At 44.3% G+C, this 18,625-nt stretch overlaps 1 protein-coding gene across 1 annotated transcript in view; it reads left to right on the top strand.

The window, feature by feature from the left end:
• The window catches only part of RAB44 (RAB44, member RAS oncogene family), a 30,497-nt gene extending 12,412 nt beyond the window's left edge, over positions 1-18,085 (top strand). Inside the window, exons 7-15 of the mRNA XM_074977444.1 lie at positions 321-508; positions 1,102-1,150; positions 2,095-2,189; positions 3,423-4,660; positions 5,469-5,550; positions 6,581-6,695; positions 7,849-7,950; positions 13,807-13,883; positions 15,970-18,085. Coding sequence (XP_074833545.1) covers positions 321-508; positions 1,102-1,150; positions 2,095-2,189; positions 3,423-4,660; positions 5,469-5,550; positions 6,581-6,695; positions 7,849-7,950; positions 13,807-13,883; positions 15,970-16,057 — 2,034 coding nt within the window. The 3' untranslated portion in view covers positions 16,058-18,085. The remainder of the gene's footprint in view (positions 1-320; positions 509-1,101; positions 1,151-2,094; positions 2,190-3,422; positions 4,661-5,468; positions 5,551-6,580; positions 6,696-7,848; positions 7,951-13,806; positions 13,884-15,969) is intronic.
• The last annotated feature ends 540 nt before the right edge of the window (positions 18,086-18,625 follow it).

The raw sequence follows: 18,625 nt of genomic DNA on the forward strand, positions 1-18,625 counted from the left end.
TGAGTTGGGTACAGTATCAGGAGACTAGGACATTCCACACTTAAAACCCAGGCTGTAAGACTGAGGCTCTCCAATTCTACCAACCAGAGCACTGTTTCTTGGGAGGGACAAGGTAGAATGGGAAGCAGCTTCTCCTTTGTATTTTCAGTTTGGGACCCAGCCTTCAAGCCCCATTCAAAACAGGAGACAGGTGCACTGAGCTGTGTGGCAGTTTATACCAGTGGGGAGTTTGACCTCAGGGATTCCTCAGTTCAGTTCTAACTCCCTCCAGCTGGCCACTTTACAGATGCCTGAATCTGCCACCTCTTCTCTCCTCCAAGCTCCAAACCCAGTTCCACAGCCTCAGCACCAAGCAGCATGCTGCTGCCACCGAGAACCAGCGTCTGAAACAAAACAACGAAGACCTGGAGACCCAACTGCAGCAAATCCACATGCAGCTCCAAGAGACCCAAGGGCATGTAGGTGCTATGAGGGGCAAGGTATCTTGGCTGCACACTGAGGAAAAGAGGCAAGTTTTTCTCTCTCTCGGCGGTCACTCGATAACGAGTAGGACGTCTTCATGTCGCCCTCCTATTTGTGAGTCCGTTGATGGCTGATCAGCCCAATTCTGGAGCCGCAGATCTTATCCCAGAAGGAGCAGGTGTTGACAGCTGTTGGTTGGGTGCGGGGCAGTTTTTTACACTCTTTTCTTCTCTTTCTCTCCTCGTCTGCACTGTGTCGGCACCTCTCAGATTGCACCACCCTCTCGTGGATTACCGCTCTCCACTGGGGGACAGTCTTGGGCAAGGTTCTTCCCAAGTGTCAACACCAATGCTGCACTTTTTCATGTGTGCCTTCACCATGTCCTTGTATAGCTTCCGCTGGCCCTCCGCCTTCAAATACATCCTTCCTTTCTGCACTGTCTTCTCAGCCATGCACTGTGGGTCTCCTGTCTCTGATCTCACCAGCCGCATGTACACCAGCTGGATCAGAACTGTCACCATGGTGGACAGCGGCACCCTGTGGCCAAGGGATCACAGCACAGAAACAGAATGGTGTGAAAAGGCTCAGATGCATGAGTGAGGCATTATAATTCCTGCCACTGCCTCTTTCTGTTTGCAGGGACAGGCCATTGGCTGAGATGACCCAGGAGCTCCCTCTCCCTTCCCAGGTATCTCATTGGTGATCCTGTTTTCATGCTACAGTTTAGGAGTGTGGAACAATTAGTGCCCCTCTTCTCTCCTGTAGCACTCAGTCCCTTCCACCTCAATCTGGCTGCCTCCTCGCATGCTGGCACTAAGCGTGCCCTGCCACCAAGCCTCGGGCCGGCCAGCTGCAGTGGCTGAGGTACCACCAGAATGCACCTGCTTCAGCAAAGGCTTCTGGGGTGCAGCACTGCCGGCCAGTGCCCGTGGTGGAACCGTATCTCGTTTAATCTGTCTGCATGTCTGAAACACCTTTCACAGTCCAACCGAGGAGCTGATACACCAGTACCCACTGCAGGGGCTGAGGCGGGCTCCAGCAGCCATGACGAATGCCTGGTGGCCCAGGACTGAACTAGGTCAGGTGAAGAATGAATGAGGCCACGTACACTGCTCTGATGTTGCAGCTCTGGCTCTCAAACCCACCCCACATCACAAGCTTGAGGGCCTGAGTTGCCAGGTCAAAGCAATGCCTGCACAGCTATTTTTGCACACAAGCACAATCCCTGCTGGCACCAGGCTCACTCTCAGAAGCAATGTAAATAGCCCCATAAAGGGACCTGGTGTGGTCCGGTGGATCGGATCCTGCACTGGGAGAAATAAGACCTGGAAAATGAACTCACTTCTGACAGGCTTCCTGACTCGAGCAAGTGTCTTCCCTTCACTGGGCCTCAGCTTCCCCAGCAGTGAAATGCGGATGACAGTCCTGTCCACAGCAATGCACTTGTGAGATTGACAAGCGAAATTTGCGACATAAAAGTATTTGAGAAGGTCTATTCATAATAGAGGGAGGGATAAGAGCGTTGATGCTCCAGAGAGAGGCAAGCTGCCAGCACACACCCAGAGCTATTTTTCCCTTTAAGTTCTCTCCATGATGACTTTTTGTCTCTCCCTTTTCCCTGGGTTGTTTAAGGAAACGCTGAAGAAGGATAAAATGTTCTCCTCTGAAATGCAGATTCGACTTGGATCCCAGCAAAGTGACAATGCGGCAGCCAGCACCCATCAGCCGTAAGTGGCAGGAATGTTGCTGATTTGCTTGTATAAGCCAGGATCAAAGGAGAGATGATTACCCCCCCGGTGATACTTTAGTCCTTCTCCACAGCGGCTATCGTGTTCCCCCCATAAGTGCTGGTGTTCTACGGAGGGACATTGTGTTGTACCAAACACATGGCATTAGGGGGCACGTTACCCAGAATATCCCATATTGTGAGCAGCACAGGAGGGGCATTTTGCGCTCAGTGTCCCAGGCACACAGCAGGGTGATCTGTCCCTTACGCTTTTTTGTAGTTCCTGTATTTCCTCATGTAACATGTTGGCTAAGTGGACAATGGCCCTTCCAATGGCTAAGGCCGAGAGAGGATAACAGTCTACTGCTTGCACTTGCTAACTGGGTACTCTGTAGCCCAACTAGTAGAAGCCTGAGAGGTGGTGCTAAAGACCACAGGTTCTATTCTTAGAGCCCCACATAGCCATGGAGGTCTGCCAATATACCAGTGCTGGGTTCTCCCCATGGTGGGAATGGGGCAGCACCAGGGCAGGCCTCTGCACTGCAGGCAGGGAAAGGATGCAAGAAGCTGCATTCTAAACCTCCCCACATGAGGTGCTGAGTGCTGCCCCCGCCTGGTGAGTGCTACCTTGCAGAGGCCCAGCCTCAGTCTCCTTCTGCCCCTGAGCACCAGTTCCTACTTTCCTACTGTCTGCCTCTTCCCTGCATGACATCACTGGTCTGTGCTCCTGCTCCCTCCCTTCCAGACGTTGTGCGGATACAAGCACAATCCAGATTATGGATCAGATGCGGAGTTCAGTCTGGCAGATGCAGCTCCACATTTTTCTATCCGCACAGGGATCTGCCTATCCTCCCTAACCACGAGCACAGGGCATCATTAACCACCCCTCCTTACCTACCTAGCCATCTCTCTGACAATCTTCATCCTTTACAAAGCTCAGTTATTTCAGCTGGACCTCTGCATGCATCCCCACAGGCTTCTTTATTACGGGTGGGGTCACCTACTCTCCTTTTAACCTCCCCCAGTGTGCAAGGGGCTGCACGACCATCCCTGAAGCCCAATGCAATTGCTTTCATTGCTGCAATAACACACAGGCACTGCCTCCCTGCTCTCTGACATGTTTCACGGTGCTGGTGTGCTCCACAGAGCTCAGTACAAAGGCGTGTGCTTGCGTGTCCCACTGCGGTCTTGTTTTCTCTCTCCTGAACACAGCATACGCCGTGGTATTTTGCAGGGTGCCGGGTGGTGTTTCAATTGCTACTGAAGCTGATTCAGGACACCGGACAAGAGTGATCTCCATAGAGGAAGACCCCTTTCCAGAGTTTATGAAAGAAGAAGAATTATTCTTCCATCAGGGACTTTCAAGCCAAAGTTCCTTGCTCAGGGAACTAAACGATGCAATAGCCACTCTGAACAAGGCGTCCAATCCACAAGTACTGCAGAAGGATGACCTACCGCAAGCGGATGCGTCTTTACACCCAGCCAGACAAGGTGGGGACCCTGAGCAAAGAATCAAGCAGGTAAGAGATTCAGAGCCTCAAGTGCTCTCAAGAGATGACAATGAGCCTGAGACCCTGCCAGAAGCACTTTCTGACCCTTCCACCAATCGGGCTGTGTCACGAGGAGAGACTCCTAAACAGGAATTAACCCAAGCAGAACCTCATGCTCAGGAAGTGAAACAGGCTAGGGTTTCAGAGCTAGCAACACCGGACGTGGCTCAAAATCTAAGGCCAAAAGAGATTGTTTATACAGATGGTCAGCCCCCTGCTGTGTCAGAGCCAGCAATGAAAACCACCACCCCTAAGCAGAACCCACCAGAGGAAGGCGCTCTCCAGCCATATGGATGGCAACCTGGCATTTCAGAGCAGGCAGTGCCAGATGAAGTCCAGAAGGGGAGGCCCATGAAGAGAGATGTGCTCCTTGCAGATGTGTGGCCACCTGCTGCTTCTGAGCAGGTGCCACTGAAGGAAAAGCCTCTCGAAATGAAAACGCCAGAGAAGATGTTTGAGCAGAGAGAGCCACTGAAAGAGGAGACCCCACCAACTTCTTTCCCTCAGGAGGGAGCCCTACACGAGGAGGGTATAGAAGGTAAACTAGGGGAAGCCCTTCTCGGAGCCAGCCCATTGTGGACTTTGCCCCAGGCCAAGACACAGCTCCACAGCACTGGGAAACCAGAAGCAACAGGGGCAGAAGTAACGCCAGGAGATATGTCTATTTTTCAATGGGAAGAGAAGAAAGAGAGCAGTGTGAAAACAAGCGAGGATGCAATCCCCAAACCAGGAGGCCAAGAGTCCCAAGCTGCCATGACACCGGAGCAGCTAGGCCAAAAAGCCAAAGGCAGCCTGGAGACCTGTTCTGGTCCAGACCACCTTTATAACATACTGTTTGTGGGAGACTCGAACGTTGGCAAAACATCATTTCTGTACCGGTTACATGAGGATTCCTTCAATCCAAGCCTACACACTACTGTAGGTAAGAATCCCTCAGCTTCCACGAAGCATAAATACAGTCCTGTAGGGACAGAGGACTTGCCTTGCCAAATCAAACCAATGATGGGTTAAGTCAGGCAGGCAACAAAGTTGATGTCACCAATCTGAGACCTCAATCCTGTGGTCTGATCTGTGTGTGGGCTCCAACTGCCATCGCTGGGACCCTGCAGCAGCAAGGGAGTGGCTGTGGGGGACCGTACTGAAGAACTGGTGAAAAACATTCCTTAAAGCACCCGGCCCATTGTATTGTGCTGTACAGTGGGGCAAAGAAAAAGAAATTCTCTCTGTTGCATGCACCAATTAGCAGAAGCAGACAATTTTATTACCCATCTTAGCAAGCTGAACTGTTGCTCTTATTAGTCATCATAAAACTAATCAGAAGTTTTTTAAAACCAGACACAATTCTCAAAGGGGGAGCTGTGTTAGTCTGTATCTACAAAAACAACAACAAGTCCTGTGACACCTTACAGGCTAGCAGATTTTTTGGAGCATAAGCTTTCATGGGCAAAGACCCGCTTCATCAGATGCATGTGACATGATGCATATGACATGCATCTGATGAAATGGGTCGTGCCCAAAAAAACTTATGCTCCAAAAAATGTGTTAGTCTGTAAAGTGCCACAGGACTTCTTGTTGTTTTTGTGGCCACAATTCTGGGATTTTAAACTGTGTAAAGACTACTGTGATCCATCTGGGCTGGCCACAGAACATCACCATGTCATGCCTGCCCCATAGTCATATCTTCTGGTTGAATTATACTGCATTACAAATGCACTGTATGTATCCCTTAGGAGTGGATTATCGAGTCAAAAACCTTTTTGTGGATAACAAGTGCTTTGCTCTACGTTTATGGGACACAGCTGGGCAAGAAAGGTAAGATACTTGGCAATGTATATATTGAGAAGAACACATACAGGTCAGGAAATACACATCTTTGGATAAGGACAGCCACATAAATATACGCTATTACAAGGTGTTTGAAAGGATAAAGTTGAGGTGAGAAGTAAACCTCCCAGCTGTATGGGGCAAGACTGAATTTAGGGAGACAGACCTTTAGTCCCCAGGGCACCTCTCATAAGTGCTGAAAGCCAAATCATGGCACCACTCAACTCAAGACAAACTCCTGCTGATTTCAGAGAGGTCAGGACTTGGCCATAGGTTCATTAATATATGTATTTACTACATAGGCATATGCATGTATATCTACTGTGTGTATGTATTTGTAAATGTACACACATTGTATGGAGTATTTGTATTCACTCTGTATGTATATACATATACACATATGTATTTATCCTACGTAAATAGTCTCAGAGGGGTAGCCGCGTTAGTCTGCAGCTTCACAAAATCAAGCAAGCAAGCAAGCAAACAAAACAAGCAGTCCTGTAATACTTACTTCATCAGATTCTAGAGCAAAAAGGGGAAAACAGGGTAAATATATAGCAAGGAGTGGGGATTTAATTTACCGTTCACAGGAGTCATATTAATGATAGGTGACTTCCACTCCTTTCCCTGCTCCCTGATATATATTTACCCTGTGTTTTTATTTTTGTTCCAGAATCTGATGAAGTGGGTCTTACGCATGAAAGCTCATTACCTAATAAATAAAACTGTTAGTTTTTAAGGTGCTATAGGACTGCTTGTTTTTTCCTGTGTGTATATGTAGGTGATATGCACACCATAAAATGCATGTTTATTTTCTCTGTTTGTGTATGCATATACAAACACATACCTAACCATAATAATCTGTTCTCTATCAGTTCTGCCACCATGGTTTTGCAGAATCCTTACCTGAAACACACTTCATAAGTAGCTGGTCTTTTTATCCTCTGGATTGCTGTTAAAATGGTGCAAAAATAGTAGTATGAACATTAATGTAAAGAGCAGAAGTGTATTTTGACAGATACCACAGCATCACCAAACAGTTCTTCCGAAAAGCTGACGGAGTGGTGTTGATGTATGAGGTCACTTCAGAATACTCCTTCGCAAACGTGCAGTACTGGCTAAGTTGCATCCAGGTAGGTGTAATGGGGGAAAGCCCGGCTCCACTGAAGGCAGTGCCAAGACTCCCAGTGATTTCAGTAGGGCCAGGCGTCCACTCTGTAACTCTTTATGCTTTATTAGTTCTATCTGAGGATTTCCAAGTACTTTACAAACTTCCATGAAATGAGGCCAGGTTGACTCGAGACATGGAAATCGATTGTAGATACACAATTCTAGTTATAGCATTTGCGCAGCCAGAATTGACTTATCTACAATAATCGACTCACCTGGCTGTCCTCACAGAGGGAGGTTGACGGGATAAACTCTCCCATTGATGTCCCTTACACATCACAATATGGAGGAGTACAGGGGTTGACTGCCAATCGCAGATAGTTCAATTCTGTGTGTCCCTACCAGGCATGCGAAATCAAACTCCATGTAATGCATTACACTTCTGTGTAATGTACATGTACCCTCAGACTCACTGCTCCCCTGAGAGATAAGTATTATCCCCATTTGCAGCTGAGAAACTGAGGCACAGAAAGGTAAAGTAATTTGCCCTGGGCTGCACAATGAGTTGTTGGACCACTGGGACTAGAACTCATGCCTCTACTTTAGCTCAAAACCATCCATCCCATGTGAACACTGGAAGGAACTATTATGCACAAGGGCCAGATCCTCAGCTAGTGTGAATCAGGATATAAATTGAGGCAGCTTTGAACCCTGAGAATGGAAATAAAGTCAACTTCATGACATTTTTAACTGATATTTTAACCTAGTATGGGGTCGGTGATTACTGGAACAAACTTCCAAGGGAAGTAGCAGGTTCTCTGTTTCTTCATGGCTTCAAATCAAGACTGGTTACCTTTCTGGAAGAGATGATTTAGTCCAGCACAAGTTATTGGGCTCCATATAGGGGTCACTGAGGCAAAGGCTGTGACCTGACACTAGATGATCTCTGGTTCCTTCTCTGTTTAAACTGTATGAATTTAATTATTTTGGAAACCCAAAACCCAATGGACTAAATCCATGGAGGTCAGCCGGGTTCTCTAAGCTTTGCCCTGATGCATTTAGAAACCGTGTATGGTTATGATTTCAAAAAACTGCAGATCCCATTGTTGTAAATGGCCAAACTCCAACTGACTTCACCGAGGCCTGGATTTCATCCGACCTATCTTTCCTTCATAGGAAGGAGCAGGAGATGGAGTTGTTGTCCTTCTACTTGGTAACAAAACAGACTGTGCCGCAGAAAGACAGGTATCTACTGAAGAGGGTGAACGTTTGGCTAAGGTATGTGCACAGATCTTTTGGTGTTTCCCCTCAGTTTAAATTCTTTCACCATCCTTAGTTGGAGGGAAGGAGGTTTAAAAGAATAAAGCAAATCCAAGACTATGATTAAGCCACAATGACTGACAGGATGAGCATTTCCTTCCATTAATGATTGGCTTGGGAGCAGAGGACCTGAGGCAAAGCAGAAAGGCCTTAATTTATCAGCTGGGCAATTATTGCCAGGAAATGACCACAGCATCAGATTGTGCTTTCTTATATCCTCCCATTCCTTGTGTTTTTGACTCCTTCTGCTTGCCTTGTTTTAACTGAGACCTGGATCCAGCAAGTACTGAGTCCTAGCAGAACAGCTGACAGCAGTAGGAGACAACCTGCAGCCCACTGGCGATCCATGCGTAGCATTTTGTCAACAAAACCCAGGGAGCACCTACACACAAAATGCATCGACAAAACTCGGCACTTCCACCCTGGACCTTCTGCCTCTCCATGATGAGGAATAATGCCTTTGTCAAAAGTTTCTGTTGACAAAAAAGCCATGTAGGCCCTCTGTCTGCTGTGCTTCCGGTTGTCCACTCAGTTGAGAGAGCGGCCAAGCAGTCTGGCCACTCTGTTGATACAGCAGATCGACAGAGCGATCCACTTTTGTGTGTGGATGCTATCTGTTGACAGAAGTTTTGTTGGAAGAGCTCTCCTGACAGCAACAGCTGCCAACAGATGCTTCTAGTGTAGATGTAGCCTTTGAGTTTCGAGGCCCCAATTTCCGCTGAGGTCATACTAAAACCAAAAGAATATATGAAAATGACCATTTTATTCACAATTAAGTCATTATACCAACAGCATGTATATTAAAATGTAGCTTTAATTGTGAGTTTCCACTGCAAGCAAAATGCTTCATTTTAGGAATGCTTTTCTGGCTTTGTTGTATGCATACTCATTTATAATGGAAGAAAAATCTAATTCACATCCAACATCACTGTAAATGTTAAGCGCTACAAGCCCATTCAAATGCTCGTCCCTTTGTAGAATGATGATAGTTCTTCACTTGTTTTTACACATTGAATGTGAATTTACCTGAAGCCACTGATGCAGGGAGAATGCCAAAAATACATAATATGCAGTTGTGATATTAGGAAATGCAGTCTACAGGCCAAGATCAAATATTTCTTGAAGCAGTTCTTTTGGCGTACAGTCTGATTTAAAGTTGGTGGAATGTATACATTTCATGAAGACAATCTTATCAAAGAGATCTCTTGAAATTTTTTTCAGATCTTTGTTGAAACTCTTCAGCCACTGAATATAAATCTTCATCACTTAGTTCTCTAAATTCCCAAAGGAAATGAAAAAGGGTACAAATGTGTTGCAGTGGCTCAAGTTGACATGTAAGAGCAGATCTGAAGTTGTCAATAATAACAAAAAAAAAAAAACCCCATGGACTCAATAGTGCCTTTCTGCATCAGATTGAGATGTTAGGCTGTGATTGGTGAAAAACTCGGATGAAATGTTAATACCTTGTACCTTTGATCTGGACTCAGAAAGGAATGCATCCCATTGACCACAAATTTTCTGAATGTCTTTAAGAAGTCGTCCAATGTTAACCCTCTTAACATCTAATGTAGCATTGTGTGCTTCAACTACAAAATTAGTTTTGTGGATCATTTTTAGTGGCTTCATCCACATGGATGACATTAAAACGCATTCAAATTTGGAAGTATACTTCTGAATTGACTTAAGTTCAGTGAAAGCCCGTGCTAGGAGAGTAAGAGATTCAAGCTCACTTAAATCCTTTCTCACAGAGTCCAAATTGTTGTGCAACTGATTTAATGCCATTAATTCATGCTGACCATCTTGTTGTCAACATGCCATGAGGGAGACAGGCAGATGCTGCTTCAGAATTTCCCACTTTCGAGGACTGCTACTGAAGAGGTTGTACAATTGCTGGATTGTTTCAAAGTATGTGATTGCTTCCTTGCATGCTTCAGTGCAAACAACTGGAGAAAAATACAGTTTGGATTTTGCTCAAGGAGGACTGCTTGTACTCCATTGTACTTCCAATCCATATTGGATCCACTGTCATTGACTTGGCTAATGCAGACTTGAAAATGTAATTTGAAGTCTTCTAGAATTTCTAATACACAAGCAGCAATTTCTTTTCCAGTTTTTTTTCATGAAATTATTGAACAAAATGAATCGTTCTTCAATGAGAACCTTTGAACTTACTGCAATTTTAACATATTGAACAACCAAGGTTGTTTCCAGTCTGGAGTTGCAGCAATAATAATTGAAAAGTACTTTGCACGTCTTATCGCTTCAAGAATTGTTGTTTGCACAAATGTACCACACAGCTCGATAAACTCTTTTGTAATCTGGTAGACAGACAATGGACTTGAATGTGTTTTCTGCTCTCTTGTGATTCATGAACACACTTAACATCGTCCAATAAAAGTGAGTTATACTTCCTAAGAAGCTCAAGTATACCAAGGCAGTTCCCATTTGTAGGGTCACCGGTATGTTGACTGGAAACAAATAAAGCCAATCCCCATCCAGAAAGAAAAGGAATGTCATTCATTACATGCTCAAGGAGTTTTTTCCAGTTATGAATTTCTGTGTTTATTTCACTCATGCGTAAGTTTTCAATTGAACTCTCAGCTAGTGCTGCTCTACTAGGTGATTTCCATGCAACACAGTTATCTTTATGCAATAACGTAGCTTTATGTGCAGGTATTCCGTCTTTCAACTTCCTCCAACTTCTATGCATGCTCCAACTGCATAGATCATACAGTACTCGTGCATTTGAAGTATTACTGTTACAAATGAAACAGGATACACAGTACAGAGCCTGCTTTCCCTGCTCCCACAGAGCCAGTTTCTTGTGTAGATCTCTCCATTTGGAAAGGTTTTTGTCAGCAGACAAAGAGGAAAAGCATGATTTTTAGCATCTTTCAGTATACTGGAATCTGAAAACAATTAACTTTGAGAAACAGCTGCATGTGAGCAACATTGTTCTTATCACAAAGTCCAATATAGGGTTCTGAGGCACTGTTGTTACAATGTGTCCTGTCCAAGTCTTAAATTCTTGCTCTTGCTGTACAGCATCTCATTTTCTGCCTGAACAATCCCTAAACTGACTATGGATTCTACATCTATCGCTACTATTGGCATTTCCGTGTCTTGATTAATGACCTCCTCATTTTGAGACAATGGCATTGGAATGTCATTTGTGGGTACAAAGTTTTCATCATCAGAACTGCAAGTCTCACTGTTGTATGGTTACTGTCTAATGGCTGACTCATCTTTTCTATGAGAAATGACGCTATTGGCTTTAAACTCTTAATGGCTGCTCCACTCTGTTGTTTTCACCATCTCTTACCTGCACCACTTTCAAATCTTCACTTCATTTTTATAAAGGGGTTCTTTTAAAACACAGAACAACACAATACATTAGTTCACTAACGACTACTGGTTTTTCAACTTTTTAATTGTATATACTTCACAATGAATATTATATATAACAACAGTTTGAGGGTGTTATTTACTACAGCCCTTATAGCCTTATTTCAGAGTCCTGACATTTCATCTGCTAATATGTTCCTGTTATTAAATTCCTCTAATAACTGGTGCACTATAAATATGAATGTCAGGCAACTAGCAGATAAGACATAAAGTTTATTAAACAGCTAGAATTAAAAGTTTATTATCACAAAAAAGGCTTTAAAGGTGACTGTAAAACTAGATGAAGAGGTAACTTACAGCTAAGCCTGATATGGTAATTATAGATGAAGACACACAATTAAAAACAGGAATACCAAAATCTCCTATGCAGAGATAAGCATTTAATTTAAAGTCACAGGGAGGTCGCTGTGTTAGTCTGTATCTTCACAAAACAAAAAAGCAGTTCTGTAGCACCTTAAAGACTAACAAAATTATTTATTAGGTGATGCACTTTCATGGGACAGACCCACTTTTTCAGATATGGAAAATTCTGATTAAGTGAAGAAAATCTGAAGAAGTGGGTCTGTCCCACGAAAGTTCATCACCTAATAAATTATTTTGTTTGTCTTTGAAGTGCTGCAGGACTATCTAACTTAAGGGGTAAACTTCACCCAAGCAAAATCACTTTACAATCACAGAATTACAACTTTCAAAACCCCTAAACTATGCAAAGACTGTAAACAGTGTTTCATAACGTCGAATCACTAATCACAGAAGTAGAAGAGGGGGAGCCATGTTAGTCCGTATCCACAAAAACAACAAAAAGTCCTGTGGCACCTTATAGACTAACAGATATTTTGGAGCATAAGCTTTCCTGGGGAAAGGCCCACTTGATCAGATGGATGTGACTAATCACAGAAGCTGCTCCGGTCAAGCAGATCAAAATTTAGATGTGACTGAAAAATTGCGAAGGCCCGAGGTCCCACAATGATTTAAATCAATTTTTGTAGGTATAAAATAGCTTCTTTTGTTGTCTCTGTTGTAACTGCAAGATGTATAGTAAATGAAAAAAACTTGGTAAAAAAATGTCAAAATTTGAGGCCCTTTTGTCTCCTGAGGCCTGGATGCAAATAGCCATCCTGGCCCTGCCTCTGATAGGGCCTGCGCATGGCTCACAAGACATTTTGTTTACTGTTGCCCATGCACAGGGTTGCCAGATTCTGCTAGTTTTTGTCCACATAGGCTTTTTTCCTACCGGCATTACAAAAGTGACACATGCATACAGTAAGGTCTCTTGTAGTGAGGTGTGAGCTGATTGTATACAACTTTGTGAGAGCCATGTGCTCACTCTGCACCCAATCACAGCTCTGCTATGGTTCAGTCAGCACACCTTGCAAGTTCTAGGTAGGCAAGCACAGTTAGCAAAACTATCCTATCCTGGGAGACCATCTTGGTTACAACAATCTTGCAGCCCACTGAGATGGAGGGCCACTCATGCAGGTCTACTCACTAGTCTAAGTTGCCCCTCACTGCTATAGTTGGTACTATGTTTTCCAATGTGCATTGCTTGGCGTTTATCAACACTGAACATTTTGTTCCCCAGTCATGCCCAGTTTTGTGAGATCGTTTTGAAGCTTCTCCCAATCTGCTTGGGATGAATAGTTTTGTCTCAACCACAAATTTTGCTACCTCACCGTTTCTCTGTTTTTTCAGATCATTTCTGAACATGCTGAATAGGACTGGTCCCAGTACAGACCCCTGGGTGACAACACTATTCGACCCTCTCCATTCTGAGAACTGACCATTTATTCCTAAGCTTTGTTTCCTATCTTTTAACCACTTATCAATCCACGAGAGGACCTATCCTCTTATTCCAGGACAGTTTACTTTACTTAAGAGCCTTTGATGAGGGATTTTGTCAGAGGATTTCTGAAAATCTCAGAACACTACATCCACTGCATCCCCCTTGTCCACAGGCCAGTTGACCCACTCCAAGAATTCTAATAGACTGGTGAGGGATGATTTCCCTTCACCAAAAACCATGTTGACACATCCTCCACAAATTATTTTCATTTATGTGTCTGACAGTTTTTTTCTTTAATGTATTTTCAACCAGATTGCCAGATAATCAAGTTAAACCTAACTTTAATGGCCTGTAATTGCTGGAATCACCACTAGAGCCCTTTTAAAGAATTGATCTCACATTAGCTATCCTCCAGTCATCTGGTAAAGAAGCTGACTTGAATGACAGGTTACAATATCATTGCTTCACATGCACCGAGTCCCACATCTTTTATTGCTTAATGGTTACATGGGAAAAATCACAACACTTACTTTTGACCTGTTTAAATCTGTGCAATCTGTGGCTTGAATCGACGAAACAATTCTGAAAGGGAAGTGCATTTATGCAAGCTCTTTTGTGTCCTGCAGGAATGTGAGCTCTTGTTTTATGAATGCAGCGCTGCATCAGGCCGTAATGTCTCTGAATCCATGATTGGCCTGGCCAGGTGAGCTGTGCATTGTAGGATTGTTGACTGTCCTGACTTAGGCCTGATTCCCAAAGTTTGTCTTTAGCTTTGCATGCTGACGTGTCCCCTGCACCTGAAAGCTTTCTACCCCCATGCTCCAAAGATCAAGTACACAGCTCCTACGTGCCCACCCAGGCAGGGCCGTCCTAAGGGGAGGGTGAGGCCTGAGGCAACCCCTCTAGTGCCCCAACAGTGGGGCCCTGAGTAATCCCTCTTCTGCCACAGCCCCACCCCTCATCCACTCCATCACCACCCTGTCCCCTTACCTCCTCCCCGATCAACCAAGCTGGGGATTACCTGGGGCAGTATGTGGGGGCAGTGTGGGCGGCTGGGGGTTGCCTTGCCTCCCTTCCCTGTACATCACACACCACGCAGTGTGAATGGCAGCCTGCTCTGTTGCAGCCTACTCCGCCATGCGCTCCTAGCTTGCAGTGGTGGCTAGAGCCCTGGACTCCTCTGAATTGCTGCTGGAGCCCTGCTCCACACAGCTCTGAAGACGGGCGTGCTGCGGTCTAAACAGAGCCAAATGCTGACTACCCGAGGCCCTGCTCCTCCCACCCTGCACCCTGCCCCAGGGCATGTTGGCTGTTGGCTCCACTGACTGCACTATAGGAGCACCTTCCAGCTGTGGATTAAGAAAAGTGACTAGCACCCACCGCCTGTTCTTTGTTCTCTCATCCTCCCACAATCACAGCAGCACGTGCTATGGCCTGGCTTGTTTTGGTGGGGGATGGCGGTGTGGTTTTTACCTTAAATATACATATTGGCTTGTGTTTATGCTGGCGGAAACAAGCTCAAAGAACTTCACTTTGGGCTTGGTGTAGAAGGCAGAGAGGTCTGTGATGGTCTTTAGTTTGGAGGGAGTTCATTCCGCTGCCCTGGCTCAGTCTCTGATAAAATTTTATCCCTGGCATAAACGGATACTTCACTTGACCGACAAGATGCACCTCAAACGTTCAGCTCTGTACAATCAGCTTAACAAAACCATCAGTTTGGTTTTGTGCCTAGAACAGATTGCTGGTAGCAAGAATGGTACAGAGCAGTGTTTCTCAAGCTTTTTGAGGCCATGGGTCACCAAACAATAATACATCTATGGAACATCTATGAAAATTTTCTTTAAAAAAATGTTTTCAGACCAAAAACAAAAACAAAAAAAAGCAACATATACAGCAAAAACAAAATGAAGTAATCTGATCAGGCATCATAGCAACGAAGAAGTAACAGTGTATCTAGTTTTAACAACAGAAAACATATATGTGCGCTGCACATCATTGCTATCTGATACACTGTGGTATAGATAGGAGAAGAAGATTAGAGGAGATGGGAGGCTGGCACAACCTTGCTGGGTTGTCAGACAACTACCACTCTTGCGAGATGGAGAAACAGAACAATGTTTCAGTATTTTCAATTACTGTTATCATTGCAAAATGATTATTTATTGTAAAACTTTGAATTATTTTTCCAAACGCTTGCGGCACACCTCCGAGTTGTTCATGGAACGCCAGTGTTCCGCAGAACATGGTTTAAGAAATACTGGTATGAGGCATACTGGACTTAAACTGTAGGCTTCCTCATTAAGAGTGACCAGTGTGACTTCCAGATCCTTCCAGCTCTATCCCTCTTCTCCCTGATCACAGAATAACATGATCTGACGGCACCCAGGATCTTAACTATCTCTTTTTCTCTGGGGTGCTGTACGGCTAGCTGGAAGCAATGAGCCAGGCATCATTCAACAGGCAACTGATTGGTTTACTGCTTTGCCTGGAGATGGCGTGCACCCTGGTTGCAATCCTTCGGATGTTGCTTAACTCCCCTATGGATGGACTGATGTGGGCAGGTTTGCTGAGGCTGTGATTTCACTGAGGTTGGAATAGTCAGTGGAGTCTAAAGGAACAGGTGCCCAAATTCCATTCAATTGCTGTGGGAGGTGGGCATGCAACTCTTTTGAGACCCCTTGAACGCCCCAGCCCTACCCTTTACTAGAGCTCTTCAAGACGGATGATGACTTCGATTTAAAATAGTAGGGTAATTAACTCGCTAATTTGTTTCATGTTTATTATGCCAGGTATCTGAAGGCTCACGAAGACAGACTCAAAACTGTGGTGGTGGAAATACCAGCGCCACCCAAAAAGAAAAGAGGCTGCTGCAGATGACTGAGAAACTCAGCACTGTGAACTAAAAATACAACTAGAAAGCACAAAAATGGCACCCTCTTAACATTCATCTCTGCTCTCCACGTCTCCCTTAACTGGTTCTTTTTAAGAACTACAGAACAAACATTCACAGCTAATTTACTTCTCTGATTGCTTATCTCCACAGTATGTTAGCAACTAACATACTAGTGGGGAAACCTTTTTTCTTTCACTGTGTTCCTTCATTGGTACTACTGATGCCAAAAGCAGAAAGAGCCCAGCTGGATTTTCAGATCTCAGAATGAGCTTTGGAGCCAGCACACAGAAACATCCTCTTTCAGGGTGAAATTCACTCATATACAGAGAGCCTGACCTGCACAAGTCCTATGCATGGATTGCAGATCTCACAATTGCGTTTAAATGGTGCAGGTGCCTCTGCATAGTGGTGAATTTCACGCAGCCTGTGTACACTGAAAAAATCCGATCCAGATTCAATTAAAAGAGACTATGCCTCAATCTCATGTTATAATTATTTTTTGATTGCATTTTATAAAGTATGATGTCAGCGTTAAGGATCTTCACCTTTATAAGACAGGTTGAACGAACCTCTCTAGCCCGGCACTCTCTGATCTGGCAACATCTGTACTCTGGCATGATTTTAGTTAGCTGGATGAGTGTCATGGGTGTGTCCAAGTTTCCCAGGATTCCACAAAGTTGTTTACAGCCACCAGTCCTGGCTCTCAGTGTTCAGTACTGTTATTTAGCTGTAATTTACCCTAAATGTCTTCTAAGAACCCAGTAAGCAGTGGTGGTGTTGGTAATGCGACTAGACAATATTGACCTACCGTAGTCTGGAGAATTCTCTCATTCGGCACTGGTCAGGTCCCAAGGATACTGAACTAGAGAGGTTCAGCCTGTACTTAGCTTTACCCACTCCCACCTTTCATATTGTACTACACCAGAAAATAACAAAAGATCCTTTTCTCTACAAAAAAAGGGTACTAAAACTGTGATTAAAAACATATTGAATGAGGGATAGAAGGTACAGGATAATAAAAGCACTTTTGAGTGATGAGTCAGATAGTTTGGTCAGCTGAACATCTGTGAGTCTGTCATGTTCAGTAGAAGGTATTTTGAGCAATGGATTGTTGCATTAGAAAATTCTGGATAAGGGAAAAGCACAGTTTTGCAAGCTTTTTACAAATGCAAACGCTTTTTTAAAAAGTGCATTTTGTGCTTATTAGCCTGAGTGTGACACAAGCACCAGAAATATTAGTAGTACTGTCTACCTGGCATTTCTTCAGCTGCTTCATTTGTGCAAACTACAGTGCTACAAAGCAATGTAGATAATTGTGCTTGTAAGAGCTAAGGAGGCAAACAGTTATGGCTCAGATCCTAGCTGAGAGGCAGGTGCCTAAAAACCTTTGCAGATCTGAGTCTATGTATACATAAACTAAATATTATTAGAGAGCAGCATTAAATATTATAGGCGGTTTTGGGTAAGCTCTAATGCAGGGGTCAGCAACCCCTGGCACAGGTGCCAAGACCGGCATGTGGATTGATTTTCATTGGCATGTGAGGTGGGAGCCTAGCCCTGACTCTCCTCCCCCATGCAGCTGGCAGCTTGCTCAGAGCCATGCCACCTGCGGATTAACAAAAGACCATCTCATGTTACCAACCACCAGCTAAACGGTAAAGCTCTGCATCTTAATTTATTTAATAATGAAGCTGTTGTAAGTAGGACAATTAGTAACTTTCAAAAGTATCACAGGCACTTGGGCATGTAGCGGTCAGAAGGTCAATTTCAGCACTCCAGCTTTGAAAGTTTGCTTACTCCTGCTCTAACACTTAATGCAGTTTATCTGAATATTTTAAAAACAAATGTCAGTGTATTAGGTGCGGGCACAATTGCATGGATGGGTTTGGAATTGATTATCATCATCATCAGTGTTATTTAACATTGATATCCCAGAGGCCTCAGCTGGGTCAGGGCCCACTTTGCGCCAGAAATTGTGCAAACTTAGAGATGTGATGTGTAATTTTTCAACAGTGCTATAAATAAAAGCATTTAACTTATCTCTAGTTCTGCTTCTGTGTGTGTGTGTGTGAGAGAGAGAGAGACATTCAAGCTGGGAGGGGCTGCAGGACTACTTTGGAGGATAGGGTCAGAATTCAAAATGATCTGGACAGACTGGAGAAATGGTCTGATGTAAACAGAGTGATGTTTAATATGGACAAATGCAAAGTACTCTACTTAGGAAGGAACAATCAGCTTCATACATACAAAATGGGAAGCAACTGTCGATGAAAGAGCACTGTGGAAATGGGTTTAGGGGTCATCATGGACCACAAGCTAAATATGAGTCAACAGTGTGACAATGTTGCAAAAAAAAGCAAACCTGATTCTGGGAGGCATGAACAGGAGTGTTGTGAGCAAGACACGAGAAGTCATTCTTCCACTCTACTCTGCGCTCATTAGGCCTCAGCTGGAGTGTTGTGTCCAGTTCTGGGCACCACATTTCAAGAAAGATGTGCAGAAATTGGAGAAGGCCCAGAGAAGAGTAACAAGAACGATTAAAGATGTAGAGA

The sequence above is a fragment of the Carettochelys insculpta genome, chromosome 26 (genome assembly GCF_033958435.1).
Source record: "Carettochelys insculpta isolate YL-2023 chromosome 26, ASM3395843v1, whole genome shotgun sequence".
NCBI classification, from domain to species: Eukaryota; Metazoa; Chordata; order Testudines; family Carettochelyidae; genus Carettochelys; species Carettochelys insculpta.